This window comes from Lissotriton helveticus, chromosome 7 (assembly GCF_964261635.1).
Source record: "Lissotriton helveticus chromosome 7, aLisHel1.1, whole genome shotgun sequence".
NCBI classification, from domain to species: Eukaryota; Metazoa; Chordata; class Amphibia; order Caudata; family Salamandridae; genus Lissotriton; species Lissotriton helveticus.
The window spans coordinates 1,086,309,330-1,086,334,062 of NC_136068.1; the positions used below are offsets into that span (position 1 = coordinate 1,086,309,330).

At 42.9% G+C, this 24,733-nt stretch overlaps 1 protein-coding gene across 5 annotated transcripts in view; it reads right to left on the bottom strand.

The window, feature by feature from the left end:
• The window catches only part of AATK (apoptosis associated tyrosine kinase), a 508,162-nt gene that overhangs the window by 64,106 nt on the left and 419,323 nt on the right, over positions 1-24,733 (bottom strand). For all 5 annotated transcript variants that reach the window (XM_078654150.1, XM_078654148.1, XM_078654151.1 and 2 more), the window contains one exon: positions 14,528-14,661. In XM_078654150.1, coding sequence (XP_078510276.1) covers positions 14,528-14,661 — 134 coding nt within the window. The remainder of the gene's footprint in view (positions 1-14,527; positions 14,662-24,733) is intronic.

The window sequence follows — 24,733 nt, forward strand, 5'->3', positions numbered from 1 at the left end:
GAATGGCTGGTTGTATCAGAGTATGAAAATCTGAAGTTATTTCCCTCCAACCAACTCTAGAGCAGGCGTCTCCAACCAGTAGATCACAAGCTACCAGTAGCTCACAGCCTTGAGTTCATTTCTAAATAAGTACAAAGTCACATTTTCATTTCAAGATCAAGGGAATGCTGTATTTATTTTACATTATTATATTCTGGCTGCAGATGCAGGGCCTGATAACGAAAAGTGGTGGAGCCAGATTTATGACCCTGGGCACAAAGGTGAAGAACTGAAGCACCGAGGTATTTAAATCTAAAATAAAAGTCATTGTCAACTCAATATTGGAACATGAGAGCAAAATAATGTTTCAGAATGCTTGTAAATGAGAGAAATGTAAAATGAAGAGCTAACTTAATAAATAAGTTAATTTTTCATTTTAATGTTATCCCATTTCAAAGTATTGCATTTACAAACAGCAGGCCTCTTTCTCCCAGAGGCCAGTAGACACTGTGCCATATTTATAAATGAAAAACATAGTCATTTTTTCGAGTGGAAGAAATTTAAAGTGGATAAAAATATTTCTATGAAACACTGAGTCAATGTTATTCCCCACTTTCAATTCAGCCAATTACGTCTTAATAGTTTGTAAGCATGTTTCTTAATTTTCAATTCCTCCTATTTAAACAAATGACTGTATTTTTTATTATAAATATGAGAACAGTGTCTAAAGGCGACTGGATGCAAGATGCTTGCTGCTTGTAAATGTGATACTTTGAAATGGGAAAAAATTTAAATGATGGGTTTTATGGAATCCATATAAAGATTAAGTTTACCAGTAGCGGCTGGCAACATTTTAAAGTGGTGAGGGCATACAAACAGGCTGTACAGTTGACTAAGACTTACCTGCGGACCACTGGTATATCACCAAGTCGGCTCAAGGAAGTCATGCCTCGGTCTTCACTCGGGTGAGCTCTGGTGGCAGCCCTGGCCTGCTTTAATTTAAAATGCACATTGGACTCACACCCATAGTGCAAGACGTCCCTCTCAGCTCTTGCTTTCCCGATAGCAAAGATTCTGCGAGTTGCGCCAGCATGCATGGCCCAGGCGACGTCACCAGAGTCAACTCCCCTAGCCAGTCCCGATGCTGCTCTTATGCTGTTAACCAGCATGAGAGCAACACTGGGATTGGTAGGAGTGGGCTGGCTTAGCACACAAACTGGTTCTAGGGTCCGGGGCACTCTATATATCTAGCTGCCTATCACAGCTCGGGTTGGGGTAGTTTAAACTACGCATATCAGGCTGGCTGTCGCAAAGCAGCCAGCCAAAGTGACATGTGGAGTTTAAACTGCTGTAGCCAGGCACCCCTGCTCCCAGTGTGTACAGCAGCAATGGTCATTGCCCGCAATGCCCTTAATCTCAACTCTGGTACAAAAGGGGGTGGTGATGGACAGAGCATCTGACCCAATCAAACACTCACACCCAGTCAACAGATCTGGGTTTAATCCATCACCAGTCTTTAGCCCACTCTGCCACCCCAGTTCAGACATGGCCATATGCAAATCAGTCTGTTCCCATGAGGCACAGGGTCAGACTGATTTGCATATGGCCATGTCTGAACTGGGGTGGCAGAGTGGGCTAAAGAACGGTGATGGATTAAACCCAGATCTGTTGACTGGGTGTGAGTGTTTGATTGGTTCAGAGGCTCCGTCCATCACCACCCCCTTTTGTACCACTTAATCTCAACTCTGGCACTGGCAGAGCAAAAAATAAAATGGTAATAAACTCACTTTATAACCATTTCATTTGTCACTTCTGCTGTGCCCCCGGAAAGGCGGGGTGGGGGCTTCTCTGCCCAAATGGAGCAGTCATGCTGAAGTTTACTTTGGTTTACAAGGTGTCATATTAACTAAAAAAAATCTATTTTTTAACTGGGAGAAATTTAAACATGTTCCTATATTGACCATTTTTGCTGAACATTTTTCTGCACTCTAAATTTCTCCCATTTAAAAAAACATGGTTTATGTTTGTGTTATACATATAACAGTGCCACTTATGGGGAAAGGTATGTCCTGTCCCACAAAATCATACAACACAGACTCTCATTCACCTGTGCACATATATCCCATTCATACAAACACCTTCCCAAAAACCATACTCTCACTGACACACAAGTCATAGTGCCCCTAGTCAAAGTATTTTGCTCAAACATTAGTCTTTAGCTCTATGGACATTAGGCTTGGATTCAATTAAACTGGGCATGAGGATGTCTTGCAACATTGTGCGAGTGGCTTGGCCTTCAGTAGCTGAGAATGATTTTTACTGATCAGAAGTAGCTTTCACTACAGAAAAGGTTGGAGACCCCTGCTTCTCGAATAAAGAGGTTTGATTCCTTCAACAAAATGACAATGTGCTGTTCGGGTGCTCCCACTTCCCTAGGAACATGGACATTTTAAGACATTTCTTGCACCATCCTTTTGCCTCTTGCTGTGCCACAGAAGGCAGTGGCCTGCAGTAGCCTCAGTGTAGCACCAACTCTGCCTTAGACTTTTAAGGAATTCCAACACACGCCACCCAACTGTAGTGGTACAAGTCATGAAGATTAAGCCTAAATGTGACCTTGTTGAAGTCACTCCGGAAGACGAGTGATTTTTTTTCCTAGCACTTACAGGTGAAAACAGTGCTTCGTTAGCTTGTACTGACTGGAGAGACATTATTAACAAAGAACATCAGTTGTAGAACATACAGTTTTGTTGGTGAAATTGGCAAGCCAAGTGAACCTGACGCAGCTCTTTTAGAATCTCTTCAGTGAACTGTATGCTGTTTTGCCAAACAGCTTCTCACTATCAAATTAGTATATTTTTCAGCCAGAACTCAATATCTCCTGAGAAGTCTAACAAGGCCTAAAAAAGAGGAAGAGTGTCTCAGTAACTCGATCCTGTGAAGGCAGGATCTCAGTAAACAGATGCAATTAGGTTTTAACAATAGACAAATCACTTTCCCACGGTTATGGTGGCTTTTTAACCACTGACGTAAATTATGTTTGTTCCTCAGAACAAAAGGAACCAATGTCAGTACATTGACCTTCATGTGATGTATGAACTCTGCTGGCTTCTTGAGGGGTACAAATAGGCATAAACATGTACAACAGGTAGTAAGTTACCTCCCATGATCTTTTTATTGACGTCACTTCCTAGGTCTGTTTCTGTAAAACTCCGGAACATTGGAATCAAACCGAAACAGCACACCAAAGTGAGTGAAACTAAAAGTTGACATGCAGTGCTATATAAAACTGCAGAAAACAAAATTATATAAATAGCCTTGTGACCTACTTTACAGGGGTGTCATCATCAAAACAGAACCACAACTTGCATTTCCTAGCATGTTTTAAAATTGGATCTGTCACAGGTGTGGAATGGGAAGGATAAAGTCGAATCAACCAGTGGAATGTCGTCTCCAAAGGCAGTGTCATTAATGCATTGCCTTCAACAAATCATAATATGGGCACTGTAGTATCCTGTGTGTCCCCATTTCCTGTATACCTGAGCTGGAGTCTGGAATGCTGAGAGTTCATGATGTAATAGAATGTTGGCATGGAGTGGAAACTAGGAGATAGGTACAGCTGGAAGAAGGATGAAGCCTGGACAATACCCACCTGCTGTTGCTGTAACAAAAAGGCCTTACATGAACTAAAGAACGTACTCCCTGCCTGAGTGGCTCCAGACTCTTGTATGCCCTCCAACGTCATCATTTTGGCAACAAGCTATTAAAGACCTGCGTGAAATTGCAGCAAGACTCTGGTGCAAGTTGGAGGATATTTCTGGCAGAGAAGGAAGCCTGTTGTGAGAAGGAAGATAGCCCAGTAACCATGGAGGACTAGTTTGAGGCACCTTCGAATCCACTGGAAAGCAGTGTCAGCTTACGCTGCTGAGCAGGAGGAGCACAGTGAGGAGAGTGAGCACGGTCTAGCAAGGAGTCAGCTGAGGGGCGTTATAAACTGAGGTGATGTGTCCTGTTGTATATTTCTAAGCTTAAGGACAGAGATATGGCGATGGTGTTACTAGAACAGCGCTGAGGAGACGGTGCTGTGGAGACAGTGAAAAGATCTAGGAAATCTCCTTTGCAGTAAGTATAACTCTGAAATGGTCTGTGGAGCTTCAGGCAGTAATGCATTCAACTGTGATTGTGATTTAAGGAGTGTGCACTTAGTGAGTGTGCAGTAAGATTTCGAAAATTAAGTTGACTGTGGCACAGGCTAGTTCATGCATTTGGATGGTCTTGGGTGCATTCTGCATATTTTATGACACAGAGCACGGAGTAACATGGCTCGGCTAGTGCTGTGGTCATGGTGCTGGAAAAAGGTCTTGTGTCAATGCGCAGTACAAGAAAAAATTACAGCTTTCCTCTCTGGTGAGAACTGGTCCGCTCTGAATCATGAGGGCATGGTGTGTGGGGCGTAGCAGTGCAACTTGCTTGTAAGACAGCCTCACCGATGTCTTGTATTCTAGACCAGAGTGTCGGAGTGTAGGCGCTGGCTATGTAGACTTTGACATGATAAGGAGGAATGTAAGCTGATGTTTGACTGGGACAAGTCTGGAGATATTGAAGAAAGACTACTCAACCCCTTCTGGTGAACTTGGAAAGAGAAGTAACACTATCTCCAAGGACACTGGGCATATAAATGGCAGTGTGTTGAAGTCAGGGAAGTCGAAACATCGCCTGCCTCGCATTTGTCCAATTGCATAGTTAAAATATGATATTGAGTTAATTAATCTGTGGGGTTATTTGGCATTCACTAATTTTGTATTATTATATGTGCTTCTGTTATTAAATGTGCCTGGTTTCCCACTTGCTGTGAGGTTTATTTGATTTGGGAAAAGTCTGGTTGGTGAGTCTTAGGTATTGACTTGTGCTATATATATGTTACTGGAAAAGCATGGGTCTGGTTATCAAGTTTCTGAGTAAGTTGATGTTAATTATATTGGTGTGTTGAATGTTTAGAGAAGCACGTTGAGAAGTTCCATCTGAAAATCAAGTCCCTCTACGACAACTTCAACAAACAGATACCAGACACCGAAACCACTCCTTCCTCCAGCAATGACAGCCAGCCTACCATCTCCGCCTGGACCCCAGTCACACCGAAGATACCACCATGACCATGAAAAGCTTTAACTCAGGATCCCCCACGGACCACTGCCCACTGCACATCTTCCACAGAGCCACTGCCGCCATAGCACCCGAGCTACAACGGACCATCAACGTCACTTTCGAATCCAGCACTTTCCCTGATGACTGAAAACATGCAGGAGTCAAGCCCCTCCTCATGAAACCCTCTGCAGACCCGACAGACCTCATAAACTACCGACCCATCCCTCTCCTCCCCTTCATGACTAAAGTCACAGAGAAGATCGTCAACATCCAGCTAACAAACTTAATTGAAGAGAACTCCATCCTTGACCCTTCCCAATCTGGATTCCGCAGGAACCACAGCACTGAGACCACCCTCCTCGCCGCCACAGACGACATCCGCACTCTCCTTGACCAAGGCCACACAGTGGCCCTTATCTTACTAGATCGCTCTACAGCATTTGACACAGTCTCCCACCGCACTCTCACAGCCAGACTCCATGACGCCGGCTTACAGGGAACCGCACCAGAATGGCTCTGCTCCTTCCTCACCGGCAGAACTCAAAGAATCAGACTTGCGCCTTTCCTCTCCGAACCCACAGAGATCAACTGCAGAGTACCCCAAGGATCATCAATCAGCCCCATTCTCTTCAACATCTACATTGCCCCACTGGCCGCCAACGTCAGACAGCATGGACTCAGCATCGTATCCTTTGCCGACGACACCCTGCTCATCCTCTTCCTCACACCATCAGACTCAGCTTACAGGAAGGAATGAAAGACATCTTATCCTGCATGAGCAGCAGTTGCCTGAAGCTCAACTCGGAGAAGACAGAAGTCCTCGTCTTCGGACCCACCCACTTTGCATGGGAAACCACCTGGTGACCCACTGCCCTTAGAACCCCCCTCACTACCGCGGCATCCTACTCGACTCCTCCCTCACCATGACCCGACCGATCAAAGATGTTGCCTTCTCCTGCTTCAACACACCCCGCATCCTTTGCGAGATCTTCAAATGGATACACCCCAAACCCAGAAAGAACGTCACCCATGCACTCATAACAAGCAGACTGGACTACGGAAACGCTCTTTACGCCAGAATCAACAAATCCCTACCATGCAAACTCAAGACCATCCAGAACACTGTTGCCAGACTCGTCCTCGGCATCCCACGACATGAACACACCACCCAACACCTGTGAGACCTCTACTGGCTCCCCGTCGAGAAGAGAGTAACCTTCAATCTACTCACCCACGACTACAAATTCCTCCACAACACCGGACCCCAATATCTCAACAAAAAATGTCTCCTTCAACTTACCCAAGAGAAACCTCCACTCCGCTGACCTTGCCCTTGCCAAAATCCCATGCATCTGCAGAAACATAGTGGGTGGAAGAGCTTTCTCTTACATAGCAGCAAAGACCTGGAACGGGCTCCCGACCAACATCAGACGCCCCCCACTCTGCACACCTTCAGGAAGAGCTTCAAGACCTGGCTCTTCGAGTGACTCGGAGCTGCATCCGTGCCCTCACCCTTGCCTCCCACCGCTGTGCCTTGAGGCCCTCATGGGTGAGTAGTGCACTTTACAATTCCCTGATTGATTGATTGAAATTATCCAACAGTAGGTTGTTTTGAGGGTACTGTGTGGGCATTTTCTTTTAACTCCAGATAGAATCTAATTAGTAGTTTGAGGAAGAGGATGCAGCACCCCGTCTGTATGTTGATGCATGCCAGCTGTGCGTATCCAAGTGCCACAGAAGTGGTGGAAAGTAGTATACCATCACAAGACAGATACGAGTGTAGTGCAACTGTGCGTGTTGGTGTAAAGTGAGGAAAGAGCTATATCCTGACACTAAAGATGGTATGGGGGAGTACACCAAGATTTACAAACTTGGGGAAGAGTAGAACCCTGTTGTGAGAAGATTCATGGGATTGTACTCCATGGGTGCCATGTGGAAGAGAAGTACATGTTGCAAATGATTGCAAGGGGAACTACACTGTAGAGTTACAATATGGGTAAGAACCTTGTGGTTTTGTGGGTGGCAGCCAAAATATTTGCATGAGTGTTATGTAGGTGATAGTTACAAGTTTCTCCTGAGTCATCTTTCTCTACAAATCTGAAGATTTGACAGGTGTGCTGTGCAGGAGGCATAATATGTTTGAAATGAAGTTTTTTGTAGTGGGTTGTATTCAGTTTGCATATAATGGAGTCAGTCAGTTTTGTATATGATTGGTAGCGTTTATTGTGGCTTTATGTTGTCGTAGGTGAGCAAATTGTTACCTGCTGACGTGGTTTTATTTTCAATGGTAGTACTGCTCTAGTGATTGACTGTTGTGTTGTGGCAATAATGTTTTCAGTATGCCTCTACTGGAGGTTTTCATCATTGTCTTTGGAAAAAGTCCCAACTTTTTCTGGTGAATTTTCCAGTGGGTGATGTACTGGGTGCGGGTTAAGTGCCTTCTCCGGCCTAGCACTTGGTCATATAGGTTTGGTCAGTGAGCGTGACTGTGTGTTCTGCATATTGGTGTGCTGGGCTGCACTTATGTGTAAATGTATGGTGCAGTTTGTTGTCCTTCTGGGTTTGTGTGTTTTGCTTGTGGAAGATGGAGAAAGTGTAATAACGTTTTGTGCCTGTATCACCTGCTTATTTCAGTAGTGTGATTTATTTTGTGTTTGAGTCTGGTCGAGAGAGTTTTGAGTTAAAGTCATGTGTGAGTAAAGCTTTCAGTTTTTGTTTTGTGCCTTGGAAATGTCAACTTTGGGATGATGGGGACATCATTCGTCAAATAAAGCCTGCATGTTCAGTGTCCTTGCTGTTGCACTACTTGGCATCCATGACTACATGTCCTGTGTGCATATATTTTATATGGTGTCATTGTGAGTGTGCAGACATGTGGAAGTAGGGCCTCATGTACAAGGAGTTTGCAAAACGTTCACGTCTTGGACCATGGTGTAATGACAGTCACAACCTAGTTGTCTTGTTTCTTTGTTGGATATGAGGTGTGAGGGCCTCATGTCTTGATCCATTGCAGAGTTTCTGTGACTGCTATTTGCTGTTTGTGTGTCTGCAGGCGTATTGGAAAGAATAATAGGTTGGTGGGTGAATGTGTAAGTTAGACATGTTCGAGACTGAATGATTGTGAAATGGGTAAGACTGGCCTATAGGTAATCAGGTAATGCCTGAAGGGCTAGTCTGACAAGTCAGTGTGTGGGCCTGTGTTATGGTCTGGTTGAACTTTTTGTTTATTGTTGATTACTCTATTAACACAAGCACTGCCGGTAGCATACACAAATTCATGCAGACTCCTATACTTGCAAAATACCCAAAGCAGTATGTGTTTACAAGGTCAAAACTGGCCTGATTTGTAAATATGGCCCACTTTTTTAGCTACCTTGATCCCTAATGGGGGCCTCTTCTGTTATGGTGCCCAAGCCTATTGATGTAATAGAATCTTGATGTGTGGTCTGCAGTGGTAGCTAGTAGATAGGCACCGTTGAAGGAGGATTGAGGACTCAGAAGACACATCTGCTGTTGATGTAACCAAAGGGTCTAAATCTAAATATAAAATGTATCTCCAAACTGAGTGGCTCCTGATTCTTATATGAAGCCCCTGCCCTCTAACTTCAACGGCACACACTGGTGGCTTAAAAGCAGCTCAATCCTGCACTGTAACTTGCTAAAAAAGGTCTCTGGCCAGGAGCTAAGGCAACTGGCCTGGATGCAGCATGGGAAGGCAAGTCGATGACGAATGAAAGGTAGCAGCTGTAAGGAGCACAGCAGAGGCACCAGTTATGCTTGAAGATCAAAAATATTGATTTTGACCTGACTGAAAACCTTAATCCTCTAAGGCTTAGAACCAGCAGGTGGAAAACTCTCCTGCTGAGGTTGTAAGTGCTTAGAACTGGAAGGAGCTTTGATGAAGAATAAAAGGGGGCTATCTCTATAGCAGCGTTTTCCTGCCTGGAAGTTCAGGGTTTTTAATATATTTTGTGTATATGGCGGCAAGAATGCCGCTGAGGCTTTTCTCTGAAAAGAATAGCATTTAAGAGTCGGTCGGGATCAGGATGGAGTTTGAAATGTCGATTTTGACTTATAAAAACCCAAAACAGCTTAATTTCTCTCTTTCTGATAGTGTTCAGGAGCATGACGGCACAAGGAACTTGCACATGCTCGGGTCCCTGACACCTCCTACTGGAGGGATGTGGGTAGGAAATATGCATTTTACGTTGAATCTATAAAAAGCTTAACACTTAATGATTCAGAAGGCTGCAAAGTTTCGGTCCTAGGCCCACATAACAATGTAAGAACGACACTGACACAGTAGATGTGGTTATTACAACTGGCCTCGAACACGTGTGCCCGGGCCCTTTTATTAGCAGGGGCACCTGACTGGTGATACCTGTGTTGGATGGGTGTGAGATGGGTACTCTGCCACCAACAGAGTTGCACTTGGACAAAAAATGGGCCCGGGCACCAAAACAAAAGTGGCCCCCATTAGCGATATTGATAGCTAACAAAGCCGTGAGAGCAGGGAAAATAATAGTAATAAACAGCCGACCTGGCCATAAAACCTGTTCACAACCACAGAAAAATGAGCCCACACACTGGTCAGTCAGACCAGCTCTATCGGGCACTGCCCGATTCTCCACTAGGCCAGTCCGACACTGGCAACCAGGAAGGGGGGGCTGCTGCATGACGGGTTCAGCTGGACACAAGAGGCGACATTTTACATTCTAGAAAAAAAGTGACTATTGTATTGAGAAAAATACAGTGCACAGACTCGGCAAGCTCCACATTCAGGAATCATTGGTGGGTGGGAGATTAGGTTTAAAAGAGAACATCATTGATCAATGGAGCCATCTAATGGCAACTGAGGAAAATGCTACTGAGCTGATGTCCGTGACAGAAGGATTGCAATAAAAAAAAAATGAGGAAATTACATTTCTTAGTTAACAGGTCTGGCTTCAAGCCTCTTGAAGATTGCAGTGAGAAAAAAGTGGAATCTATTTCATAAATAACATTGAGAACCTGTTAAGTCATTAGAGCAAAGGGGTCATTCCGATCGGCCAGTTTCTTCGAACACAGACAAAAGCCATGGAGGAGAGCTCTGAGGGGATTTTTGCCTGAGAAAATGTACACTTAGTGATGAAGACAAGATGGGACTTTGGACCTAGAACTCTGAATTATTCTCGTTTTAGATCTGGAACAACCTTAAGGAAACACGTCTTTCAAATACACAATTACAATCATACTACCTAGGATTTTCGTATGAATGTGGATTTCCGATTTTTCACAGGCAAGCAATATTGGTACAGTTTATGGAAAATTCTTCGTTTTAGTCATTTTTATGCACTATAGTGCCGAAGACACGTACACACATGTTCACCTTTTTTTGCTTTACCAGGGCAATTAGCTATTATGACAGAAACGGTTGCAGATGTCCCACTTGTCTCTTCTGAAATACCTATTGCAAAGGTCCGGAGCTGTTAAGCATGCAGTGGAGAATGTGCGCTCCCTGTTTTGCCTGAGAGCACAGCCCCATACAAACAAGGCAATGCTTTGCCAATGTGCCTGCACCATTTAATATATGCAAGGACGCAAACAAACAGGCTTGGAGAGAGGTGCTAAAATTGCGCCACCCAGAAAGTGGTGCACACTTAGATCCCCTCCCTGGGTACCCTTTGAAAGGAGCATGAATTTTCGAAGGGCCCTCTGACCTCATTAAGCTGATATAGGTACCCTTTTCAAGCGGAGTCTAGGGCATCCCAGTGCAGACAGTGACACTCCATCATTGGCTGGGCAGCATGCATAGCCACAGGGCCCTTAAGGCAGCCGATCAGGGAGCAGAAGAGGGTGTCAATAGCACAGAAACGCATAGAGCTGGGTGAACCCTCAATCAGTGTTTCCAGCCCCTGCCTGCCAGTAGCCCGCTCAGGCTGGCAAGACTTTAATTTTCTCTTCCTACTTTTGCAGAGATGCCCTGCACCTGCCCTCCATTGCTCTCTGCTAAGCTCATGTACTCTCCGTTGATACTACCCATCTGGCCCGACCACCCAGTCCATCTAGGGCGTTTCAGTTCCAGTAGACCTGCTGAATAAAAGGGTTACCAATTTCGGTTGAGTACACTGGGCAAGTGTTGGCTCAATTCGTTTTTTCCAGAATGTCTACATCTTTTCCCACTTGTTTCCCTAAGTCAAGCACCACAAACAGGAAAGAGAAAACAGGACAGAGAGGTGTTACAGCAGAGCAAGATAAAATAATGACACCAGCAAACATGGGGAAGAGACAGATGACTGAGTGAGAAGAAAAGCAGCTAAGGATTTGGGAGACAAAGAGAGACAGGTTTGGAAAAGGGTAATTTAGTGGCGACAGAATGAAGAATCAAGTGGTGGAAAGAACAGACTATGTGAGGAACGTTATTTGGAGAGAGACACAAGGAAGAGAAAATGTCAAAGAGAAATAAAAACAATAGGAGACGAGAGGGATATATAAAGACAGAAACAGAAACATCATTCTCCTACAATACCGTAAAATCATTTGACTGCGAAAGCATCAAGACTGATGTCCAGCTGGCACAATACCACACCTTCAGGCTGACACGCACCATCCTTGGACATGAAGCCAGCAGCCGCCCTCTTCAACAAAATCACTGATGCTGGAGTCTGCATGTCCCACTCGCTCAGCATCAGGATATTGTTGGACAGGATCGACCAGTCCAAAGCTGTGGAGTGACATCAAAGCAGCCAGGCCGCAGGGATCCATCTCATCCGGGAGCGGGGATGGACTGAACGCCACAAACACCTCTACATAATCATGGAAGCACCTGGAAATCAAATGGACCCAAAATGCAGATCCATGAGCACAGAGGACCACTCAGGATGGCATGAAGTGATGAAACAACTTCTCAGGACGAACAAGATGTGAGTTCACAGGACCACTTAGGACAGGCCACCCTAGACTGTGGGGTTACAGGGCAACTCGGAACAGAGAGAAGGTGAGAGGGAGGCGAGCACAGAAAGCTCAGGATAGACAGGTAGTAACTGCAAGGGGGAGCCTAGGATACACAGAAAATTAGCTCAGGAGATAGACAGGATGCAAGCTCACAGGGCTTCTCACAACTGATAGCACCCACTCGGACTGAAGGCAGAGTGCAATTCAGAACGCACAGGGGATGAGCACAGAGACCCGCTCAGAGCAGACAGGAAGTGCGCACAGAAGGAAAAACACACTGGACGGATCAGGATGTAGAGGAATCGAGCATGCAGGTTATTCAGAACAGAAACTGAGCACACGGGATGGCTCAAGATTAGAAATGAAACCTACAGGGTCACTGAGGTGGGAAGCGAGCTCAAACCAAAGCCCAAGAAGCAAAAGAAAAGATTCTGGCGACCACTCATGAGAAGCAACACGTGATCTTTGGACCGGCCAGAAAGTTAGTCTGAAGGATAGCTTGGGAGGAACAGGAAGTGAGCACAAAAGACTGCTCAGAATACGCGGCAGCTAGTATAAGCAGCATTGCCATAATATGAGCATGATGTATTACTCAGTAACACACAGCATTGTTGAGCACAGGAGGGAATTAAGCACACAGGATTGATGGGAAACAGCACATAGGGTTGCACAGGGTGGAGAGGAAGGAACCACAGAGGCTCATAAAGGACAGCAGTGACAGGGCTGACTATGATGCACAGGAAGTGAATTTCTGGAGCCTTCCGGGTGATCAGGGATCGATTTACAGGACTCCTCCACACAGACAGAAAGAACCTGGTGCAAAGCTCAGTGACTATGGTGTACTGTGAAGGACAGACGTGAAGTGGGTATACTGGAGAACCTCAGACGGACAGGAATTGAGTGACAATCTGGATAGTAGTCAGGCTTCTGGTGATGCAAGTCACTCCCCAGGACATACTTTACATCCTTCTTTCCTCAGAATAGAGGGGTTTCCTTAATAGGTCCAAACATTCGCTGTAGAGGTAAAATGTTAACACATTAAAAACAATAAAACCCGTAACAGTGACATAACGAACCCTGGCAAGAATATACAAGGATAATTAATACTTTCTGCTCATAAGCACTTGTGTAGAATGAATCCAACTGCACTACTAATGTTTAAGTTTTTTTTGTAAAAGCCTCATCGACGTAGTCACTACAGGTATCTGAAAAGGACTGACATCTTAGAGAAGGCTGGAGATTTCATGATAGGCTCTCTATCTTAAAAGGCGTGAAGGAGAATTGGTCATCACACAATGCCACAAAATGGTTTCCACCTCTACCTATGCTTACGTTTCGAGATCTGTTGAAAGAATCTGTTTTGGCTGGTGGTTTATTCCGTTCATTCGCTGCTCTCTCAGAGAAAATCAGTTTCTAATATTATTGATCACCTTCAGACAGCCCCAAGACTGATTTGTGAACTTTAATTACAAAAGTAGATGAAGCCTCTTTATCTATTTTCTACTCAATAATTTCTGTCCCACGGTGTTCACTAGCGTGCACACGTGGATCCTGCGCCACCCCGGCTAGGAATTGTGCAAACAACCGTGCAACATTCCAGGCCTTGGATGAAGACAATATTGCACAAATAGAAGTCCTATTCAGCAGGAGGTTCAAACATTCATGTGGCCCATCGCACCACAAATCTAAGCAGATGCACACAGAAAACCCCCGCTCAACAACATCTCAGCTTTAACATTTCCATTCCCATATTTCCTGTCAGCCTAGGTGACATTTCCACTTATTCTTTGCTTATTCTAGCTGAAGTCGCTTATTAATGCTAAAATGGTGGTTTGTTTGTTACCCTTTAAAAAATAGAACATTTAATAGAAACCACATGCGTAAGGAGGGCACGTATGGCATACTATGCAGAGTTTGAATGCCATCTGCAGTAGTATCGACTTGTGGTAGTTTTATCTGAAGCCCTGTGTAGTTATGACCAGGCCATTTTCGGAGTTCTGTGGCCAGTTTGAGGAAACAACTGGAGTGTGGTGTCCAATTCTGAAGGCCAAATCTAGAGTACTTGGCCTAATTGTAGGGGTAGCAATGGAGTATTGTATAGAGCTCTGTAGATCACATCTGATGCGTCAATGGGGTATTTGGACTATTCTATTTTGCAGGCCTGAAGGACATAGATGAAATAGTGCCCAGATGTTACTGAAGGCCACACCTGGAGTACTGTGTTCTTTTTTTGACACTGCAGATAGACGTGGCCACGAACACTTGAGACATTTTGTCCAGGTCTGAGGGCCCATCTGGAGTGCTATCACCGGTCACCAGTGGAAGCTTCATCCCACTTAGGACACATCCAGGCTGATGACAGTCCAGAGATGAGCATCCTGCGTGGTGTATGGTTAAACCACGAGTTTGCTTCGCTCATTTCTGTGCAGATATTCCACGACATCAGACACACACCCTATAGAGATCCTACCTGTGTACATAGTTGTTCTTATGTAGGTGCTGTAGACCACAGGATATCTCACAGGCCATCCTTTGCAGGGTTAGAGGATCCAGCGCCATGGGGTCTGCCGCCCGGCAGCTCCGGAGGTAGCTCTTCAAGTCACCCTGTCCAGGACAAGAAGTAGAAGTAATCGGATACAAATACCACACGTTGTCAGTCTGACACCAAACAAATTACACACTGCAAACATTTTGAAGGTTTTGCCCTGAACAAAGTGCCAGAGTAACAGCGTAAGATACATTTATGGCGGTTCTATGATTTTCTAGGTTTTAATCACAGGGCTCTCTCCAATTACCAGCTGATGGGAACTGATACCAGCCACACAGGAGACTGCTGCTTAATCTATTCACCAAAAGCTAAGAACAGCTGGTATCGCACACGCATACCTTTACAAGTACCTGGTTAATCACTTCTGCACAGCTATTTCACACATCTTCGAATGCAAACCAGTCAAATGCACATGTATATGGACGATGAACATAGAAGTTGGAGAATGTGTGTTGGCCATATGAAAGAGTCTCTAGCATACGAGTACCCGAGTCAACATACAGTAAATTTCCCTTGGCTCCTGTGCCTGGCTCGCTCATTAAAAGCTTAAAGGAAAACAGCATCAGACATCAAGGTTTCAGACAACCGTTTCGGTTTGCAAACGCAAAAAATGGTTTTCAGATTCAGCAAACCCTATTTTGCGATTCAGTAACCTGTTACTGAATCGCAAAACGATTCGCTATTAGGAACGGGCGTGTTTAGGGTGTCTCTTCCTAATACCGAATCGCATCGGTATGTAGGAATGTTTTGTGACCTAAATGCGGGCGCAAAACATTTGCATTTTACCACCTATTTTAGGTAGGTGGTAACTCATTTGCAAATTGGAAGGGGTCCCCCAAGGGACCCTTTCCCCTTTGTGAATGTTTGTTATAGCGTTTTTTAAGAGAAGGCAGTGGTTCCACGGACCACAGCCTACTTTTAAAAAACGAAAAGAAAACTTTTCATTTTTGTTTTGGAAACACATCCCGTTTTCCTTTAAGGAAAAAAGGGCTGCATTTAAAAAAAAATGCTTTATTCAAAAGCAATCATGGACATGGTGATCTGCAGACCCCAGCAGGCCACAATCCCTGTGATTTTTGCGATTCCTAGGGGGTCACACATTGCGACCTACCTCATTAATATTCATGAGGTAGGTCATTTGCGATCCCCTAGGAATCCCAAAAAGTGTTCAACACACTTTCCTGCATGCCGTTTTGCGATTTCCTAATTGCGAATCGCAAGGATCCGCAATTAGGAAATCGCAAAACGGATTTTCCATGCATCTGGCCCTTACTTTTTTAAATGATGTCTTTGAAATGTAATGTTTTCAAAATGCTTACATAGTAACCGGCCCACGTGTCCTATAAGTGTCTTAAATTGGCTAATGTCGGAAAACAAAGACAATGCCACCTTAACTCTGGCGGAGTACGCAATGATCCCAAGTGGAAGTGGAGAAATGTGAATAGTAAAAATGCACAAAACGGATTAAGATCCATTTTGCACTACTAGACGTTAGAGTAGTGTTATCTACATTCAGCCAACCTTTAACCAATTCAGAAGACTGAAAATATCTAATTGAACTTCAAAACTAGCTTGACATCTACCTCCTTTTTAGAATATGCTTATTTGGGGAAAAGGGCCACTCAAACAACACTACAAGACAAATCTCATTGACACGAAAGTCCAGGTGTGTGTGAGGAACAAATGAAAGTTGTATCTTGAGAGCCACGTTCTCACACTTGAAACACAATATAAGCTTCAGAAGAACAACGACCTTAGAAAAGCTATCCACGTCTGAACATGGGTAACAAAACCTTCTACCTTTGAAGAACTTAAGTGTGAGAAGAGAAATAGATTTGGCTGTAGGGGCAATCTTTTCTCAACTGTGGGGACATGCAAAGAAGGTCCCTAAAAAAGGTGCCGGTTGGACTTGTCAAATAATGAAAACGACTTGATGAGCTATAGAACCAAATGTGTAGAAGTTATATTTATGTGGTAAGTGAATAGCAGATTCAACTAAGTATCTAATGGACAAAAAGGCGTTGATGGAGCTTGCAAGAGGAGTAATTGTATTTTCAAGAGCCTAGCGGGAAAATCTTATGACAAGCCTAGATGAGTATCACGCTGCCATGGAGTCCTTTCTGGCTACTGACATGATTTGCAAAGATACATGTGGGTAGACCAGACTCAAGTTCCAAGATGGAAAAGTCGGATGAACCATTGTGGCCCCTTTCCAAGGCAGCTGTACAAACAGTGCATGCTATATTTTCTCATACACCTCATTCCTGCCGCTAACAAACTGTTACTTGACCTATCACCACCTCCCTTCCATATGGATCACTCTGCACCCCTAAACGATATTATCATCACCCTTCTCATCTTCCCCAAACTCCACTGTCTAGTCCTCGATAGACTTCCATTCCTTGGTGACAGTTTTTGAAGATCTGTACACAATTTGTGATACCGCTACTTCCATTGACTGCCAGGGCTTCAACATGGACATTAACACAAACAATAACATTTCCTTTTCTACCAATTTCTCTCTGATCATTAACTAACAAATACCCATCCCCAACGGTAAACAACCTTAACAACGCGGTCAAAACACCGCAGTGCCATTACGACACATCTTTTACAACACAAGTCGTTACAACGACTTGCGCTGGAGAGCACTCTAGACAAAGGAATAGTAGATTTACTATTCCAACAATTCCCCTACTGTACGTAGGCTGGAGTTGGAATAGTAAATCTTACTATTCCTAAGTCCAGCACCCTACAGCGTAAGTCGTGGTAACGACTTGCGTTGTAAAAGATGCGTTGTGATGTACCGCGATCATTTTGATCACGTCGTAACATCATACATCCATTCCTAACCAACTCGCTCAAGTAGCAAGCACTCTATCACATTGACCATGCCCATCCACCCGGTTTATAGTGAGCAAACTAAATGTCTCATATGACCCACTTCCCTATGCTAGGGACATGAATGCCAGAGTCAAGATCACCTCCAACCCTGGCTCACCCTCGTCATTCACATTCTAGAACATTTCAGATGGTGTAAATCATACACCTTATATAGTCATCAATGTTCAAGCAAGAAATCACAGGCCTCACCCTAAATAACGTCAGTCATTTAATACCAAACGCCCTTGACAACTATTCATGCTGCCCCCTCAAATACATTTGCTAAGTCATACTCGATATCACTCCCCTACCTGCCCTATGGGACTATTTGTCATTCACCTTGTCTTCTTCTAGTTCAAATTCATGCTTATTGGTGATACTCGGTGCTCTCTTACCTCCCTTTCATCATGCACAGCACACATGACTTCCCCTAAATACCAGTCTACTGAGTTTCATCACCCATTCACAAATTAGTTTATTGTAATTCTCCAGTCAGGAAACTCTTTCTGTACCTCCCTCTGATCCATTTTCCCAGCAATTGATTAAACCCCTTACTTATCTACTAATCGATAACACACACCGAACCTAACTCTAGAACCAAATGAATTCCTGTGGCAAATGCCTTCACTTTATAGCATAGTGGTTATCCTCACTCCTGCTGATCCATTGACTTCCTCTACCTGTTGTCCATCACACTCCCTCTTGTACACTACCTTATAAGTATGACCTTTATCTCCCAATTCACAATCTAGTAGACCGACTGTGGTTGGGTTTTTCTGTCTCCACACAACGCTCTCCCTTGGGTGTCACCATACATAGCTTGTCACATCCACATGCCCTATTTTTCCACAGTGTATCAAGCATGCACCTTTGCTCACTCAAGTTGAACTCTGTGTAAACCAAAATCGTCTTATCACCTTGCCCACTTCACTACCTTTTTCCATCTCTTGACTCCTGACATCCGCACTCTCTGCTAAAAACGGTGGTGAATGCATGTTTATTAAAATTAGACAAACAGCCGTTCTCACCTTTACTGTGCTAGAGGCCTGCTTCAAACTCCTTGCGTTCAAAGAATCTGGCAACAACTCTCCTTCTTGTGCTCAGAACACAGACCAGCAACTTAGTCATAAATGAACTAGACTATTGCAATAGAGGTGTGCTATGTTTAACTTCACAGGTAGTATGCCAGGAGCCTGAACATCACAGTCTGGGAATCTTTATATATCAGGTAGGTTTTCTTAGATTTATATCAGGAGTCATTACGTTGGATGGGTTTATACAGATAAGAACAAGTATTTTCTGAAAAGGTTATTATTCTAAATCTTTCCCCATGTGTGTGTACAAACACACACATATATATATCTCCCACAGCTATGCATGCTTGCATGTTGGCTGGTGGGAGGAACAGGTCCTCCAAAAAACACACTAAGCAACATTTGAGTCACATGTCATAGCATACCTTAGATACATAGACGATGTCTTTATGCTCTGGAGAGGTAATGAGACAGAGGCCCATCAATTCATTGAGGACATGAATAATAACTCAATGAATCTAGTATTTACATCCCACATTCATAAGACACAAATTGAGTTTCTTGATGTGAGGCTTCACATCAATGATGGTAGACTCGAAAGCACCCTATATGGAAAACCTACGTCTGGAAACATCACGTTGCACGCAAACAGTTCACATTACAGACATCCGATTGCGAGTATACCATATGGAGAAATCCTTAGACTCAAGCATATCTGCAGTAATGAGGCAGATTTTAACAAGTGCTAGAATGAGATGTTATAAAGGTTAAAAGCTAGAGGGTACACCGATAAAATTATCAGTGAAGCTATTAAAAAAGCTAGTACGCGACCCAGACACAGTCTCTTCAAAAATGACAATAATGAGATAGAACTAGAACCAACTTCTGGGTTTAAAAACATTGATACCCCTAGACTAATTACAACCTTTTGTAACGAAGAACGCAAAATCAGAGCCATTATTAACAAACATCGGCCAATAGTGCTGACTGACAGTGTGTACCGCAACAGGTTAGCAGAGACCCCGATAATCATGTTTAGAAAAGGTAAATCGAGCTATAACATAACATAACATATTCTTGATAAAAATTCCCCAGAGATTCGAAAAGCTGCTACCTGGTTGCAACCAATGAAAGGTTTCAGAAAATGTGCAACGTGCAGAGCATGCAAATTTGGCTGCAATATGACACACTACTCCACCCCATTTAGTGAGTCGCTAATTCCAATTCATGGCAACTATAATTGCAAAACGAAATATGCAGTATATGTTCTGACATGCACCTGCAGGCTTAACTATATTGGTAGTACGAAGCTGCAGATGCATGTCAGAATTTTGCAGCATGTAATGGCTTTTCTCCACAGTGACCCCGCGACCCAGTGGCACGACACTTTAAACAAACCCATGGGAATATCAATTGTCTCACCTATTATATGATTAATTTATCCCAAAATCGCGAAGAGGTGGTAATAGGGAACACCAACTCAGACAATTAGAAACCAAAATCATCCTAGACTTTGATAGTAAGTGGCCTAATGGGTTAAACAACACGGAAGACATGCACAATTTTTTGTGAGGTCTTATAAATTTGGACATTGTTGTTTATCTGTAGTCTAGACTTATCATACACTGAGGGTCATTAGCATAAATGAAGTTTTTCATGATTCAGTTAGGCAATACTAGACCAGCACACAAAAAAATGATATTTAAATGATTTTTTAATAACTGTATATGTGCATTGGCTTATGAACATTTGTCGCCACTAAAAATAATTTTTTTCCCAAATCAGACCTGTTTTTATGTATAATGAAGTTTTAAAGCAAACAATTTAAAACAAATACATGTTTTTTTAATAGTATTTCCCTTCAGTGGAATTTTACTGTTATTAATATTTTTACACGTTTGCATTTTAATTATACTAAAATTGGTCTTTATGAAAATATTCTACCGCACTTTATATTTGCTTTTTTTGCACATTAGGTACTAGGTTGCACATTGAAATATTTATTCAATTTTTTGCTGCTTATCACATATGCACTTTAGTCCGATGTTATATACTGGATTCATCCAGATATGAGCTTTTTTCTCAATGGTAAGGGAGACTTGCTACCAATGAGATATACATTTTGTGTGGATTTATCCCGAAATATTGATTGAGATAAATAATATATTTATTTAAATATTCGTAATAAGTACCCGTGAATATGGATTTTACAAATGTGTATGTTAAATTTGTGGGTTTTACTGGCAAGATGTATAAACACCCGATAAGGTACATTTGAACTGGGCTTTCACATAAGCTGTCGAACACAGTGAGTCTGTTTACTATGATAATCATCACGTGACATGGAGAGGTGAAGGTGGGTGGTTACCAAACAAACGTATATAAAAAATGCATTGGCCTAATACAATACCGCATGTGAACAAGGGCTCCTGTGGCCCGAAACGCATCGTACGTGGGTTGTTGCAAGAAATAAAAACATCTTGCCAGAAGTTCTGCGGGGTCTGAGTCTCCTTCTTCGCCGCCGTCGTGTGGACGTTGGAAGTAGCGGGAGTTGGAGGTTGGAAGTAGCGGGAGTTAGAATATATATATATATATATATATATATATATATATATATATATATATATATATATATATATATATATATATATATATATATATATATATATATATATATATATACACACACAAATATATATTACCTACTGGCGGTTGCCAGTAGGTAGTTATAGTTAGGACCTAGTTTCCATAGGAAAAGCATTTTTGGACTCACTTATAACTTTGGTGTTTGACCAATCTTCATGAAATTCTCCCCCCAAAACAGTGTCAAAGTAGGTTCTGTGTGTCATGAAAAGTTTGGGGGTGATCTGTGCAGTGAGGACCGAGAAATAGGGTTGTGAAATAAGGGTGCTTTTGTAATGTTAATTCCCAAAGGAAGGCATTGTCAAACCTACAGCCCGAACTGCTGGACGGAATTGCACCAAATTTGGCCGAAAAGTATATGTTGTTACGTAGCTTGTGCTTTTAGTTATTTGGTGTAAATCCGTTCAATGGTTTTTCAAAAATTTAAGTTGAAAATTATAGTGATATCTCTGGTCACTAAGCCTTCGAGAAAAAAGACGAGATGGTGCAGGGAAATGCACAGCTCTGATTAGCTGCCAACACTTCAACCTGGAAGTGTTGGCAGCCATCTTGGGACTCGGCTTCACAGAGTCCCCCCAAAAAAAGTGAAAATAAAGTAAATGAGACAGGGTAGGAATAACCTGACCCCCAAGCCATGGTGTTGGGGTCCCCATGGGACTCCGCCACTGCATATTAGCATTAAAAAAAAGCAGTCTGCCTAACTATAACGTCTCTGTAACCTTTGGTTTTTTCTGTGAATTTCTAAGTTTTTTTAAAATTCCATTTCCTAACTATAACGTCCTTGTAACCTTCTTTTTTCCAGTGTATTATATATATATATATATATATATATATGGACATTTGCATATGTTGGGTAACAGAATTCCATGTCTCACATTGATTCAACTTTGTATATGGTCCCGCAGCACGAAAGCAATTACCTCAGTAGAATGCTTCGTGTGGCTTGAGTTCGTGTTCGCTGTAATTTTCATTTGGCTTTGAGAGACACTATGGCTGCAGTGTGAGTCAACATTAAATTATCGGCAGACCTTCTATTACTTTAGAAATGCATTCCAGGTCTGAGGGGGACAGAGGTGCTTTTTATCTTTATTACAATATAACAGCAGTGTGTTTTAATGTCAAATATTTTGTTATAGACTTTATATTTTATATAATGTTTGATACACAGGCAACACATTTAGAGCATTTGGCGTCTCATGTGCAATATATGAGGTTTCCCACTTAGATTGGCAACAAAGATTTTTGGTTTTGATGCTTAAGATTCTTCACCCACATAATATATAACCATGTGACTATGTATATTTTGTATGTGCATTGCGCAGCATTTTATTTGTTATCATAGCACTTGTGAAATGTAGAAGGTTTGAAGTGAGGCACGTAGTATGTTGTTTATGTTTACTAATGCCTTAAGTGGGAGTGACTATTTATTTTGAAAGTGAACTGGCACCAAATAGATTAACAAAGGCATCATTCATAAAAGCGGAAACACGTCTCTTTGGTCTTGGGGTCGAGGGTGACATGATACAATAAAAGAAGCCGTATACCGTCAACCTGAAGTCTGTGCCTTCTTCATTTGGAGTTTCCTGTTGAAGTTGGGTGTTCTGTTGATATATATATATATATATATATATATATATATATATACATATGTACACACACACACACACACACACACACATACACACGCACACACCCGTATATATATGAATTCTGTTACCCTTTAAGCATCTGTTTGTTGCATGAAGTGCTGTAGATTCACATTCTCTGCATACTCCTAGCATCTAGTGTTGGGTTCGGACGTTTGCAACTTGTTTTTCTTCGAAGAAGTCTTTTGAGTCACAAGGTCTCAATGACTCCTCCTCTGCTCGTGAATGCGCATGGGCACCAAATCCAATGTTAGACAGTTTTTTGCCCAGCAGGTGAGAATAGGTATGAAATAGTGATTATGTGTGGAGAGGTATGGAGAGTGAGTGCAGAAAGAGGAATGTGCAGATATCTGTAGCAAACACTGGCTTCTAGGGAGGAGGGTGGGCACATGGGAATCTATGGCACTACATGCAGCAAATCGATACTTATAGGGTAAATAACATAATCCATTTATCGTATGTTTGGCTGCAGATACATATGCTCTGCATCAACTGTAAAGTAGTACACCCTTAAGCGGTGGCTAGCCAGAGGATGGTGCAGAGGTCTAACTAAAACAGTCCCGAGGACAGTTTGACCAACTCTAGTTCTTGCTACTTCTTTTTAAGAATGTCCTCACAATAATGCTTTTTGAGTGAGTCGTCTCTATGCTTTACAAATGTCCTGTAGGGGTATGCTCCCATAAAAAGCTATAGTGGCACCCTGCTTGTGGGTGAAGCATGGCGTGGGGTAGAAAGGTAGTTTTTTTCTGCTTTCATATAGTTTGGATGCATTTAACAATCCACCTGGCAATCCCTGCCTTAGAAATGACATGATCTTTATTAGGCTGTAAGAAGGCTACAAAGAGATGTGTTTTTGGAAAATGATTTGGTTCTATCTATATAATACATGAAAGCACACTTGACAAAGTGTGTGGAGTGCTCTTTTATCTAGTGTGTCAGGTTATGGAAAAAAGATTGGGAGCTCAATTGTCTGGCTAAGGTGGAATGGGGAGACCACCTCAGGTAAGAATTCAGAATTGGTTCTGAGAACCACTCTGTCTTGTGGACCAGGAAGGAGGTTCCTGCAATGTGAGGGTCTGTATGGCTACCAGGAAAGTAACATTCCAAGAAAAACTGCAGAAGCATGAACACTATGGCTCGAAAGGGATCCCTATAAGTCTGGTGAGAAGACCATTGGGATTACAAACTAGGGTTGGTTTGAAATGTTTAAGGCCTTCCATGAAACTCTTAACTATAGAGATTTGGAAAAATAGGAGTGTTCACTGTTTTGCTGACATGCAGCACCAGCAGCTAGGTGTAGGTGAATGGATGTGTAGGCTACCCCCAACTGTTTTAAGTGTAGGAGTGAAGAACTAATGTCTTGTACCTTAGGCATAATAGAGATTATGTGGATGACCTAACGCTTCCATGAGTATGTCCATGTACTCTTGAGGTAGGTTAAGATAACCAAACTCTAAGTACTTAGGAGTCAAATTACCATGTTGAGTTGCTTGGTGTCTGACTTTTGTTTTGTGTGTGAGGAGGTGCAGCATCTTGGGAAGCTCCTCAGTGAGGGATGATGGACATCTCCAGAAGGGGTGAGAACCATGGTTTTTTGGCCCTTGGTAGAGCCACCTGAGTTAGGGTGAGAGATGTTTTCCTGAGTTGCCTGACCACATAGGGAAACAGTGGGAGAGGAGGAAAATTGAACGTAAAGATCCCTGACCAGTTCCTCCTGCTGGACGGTTCCCACGAGGCACAGGGATTGACTGATTTGCATATGGCCATGTCTGAACTGGGGTGGCAGAGTGAGCTAAAGAATGATGATGGATTAAACCCAGATCATTTGACTGGGGGTGAGTGCTTGCATTGTTCAACACTCCGTCCATCATCCCCTTTGGTTTTGCTTTGTTCGCCCTAAGTTGGCAGGGTATGCCCAGACG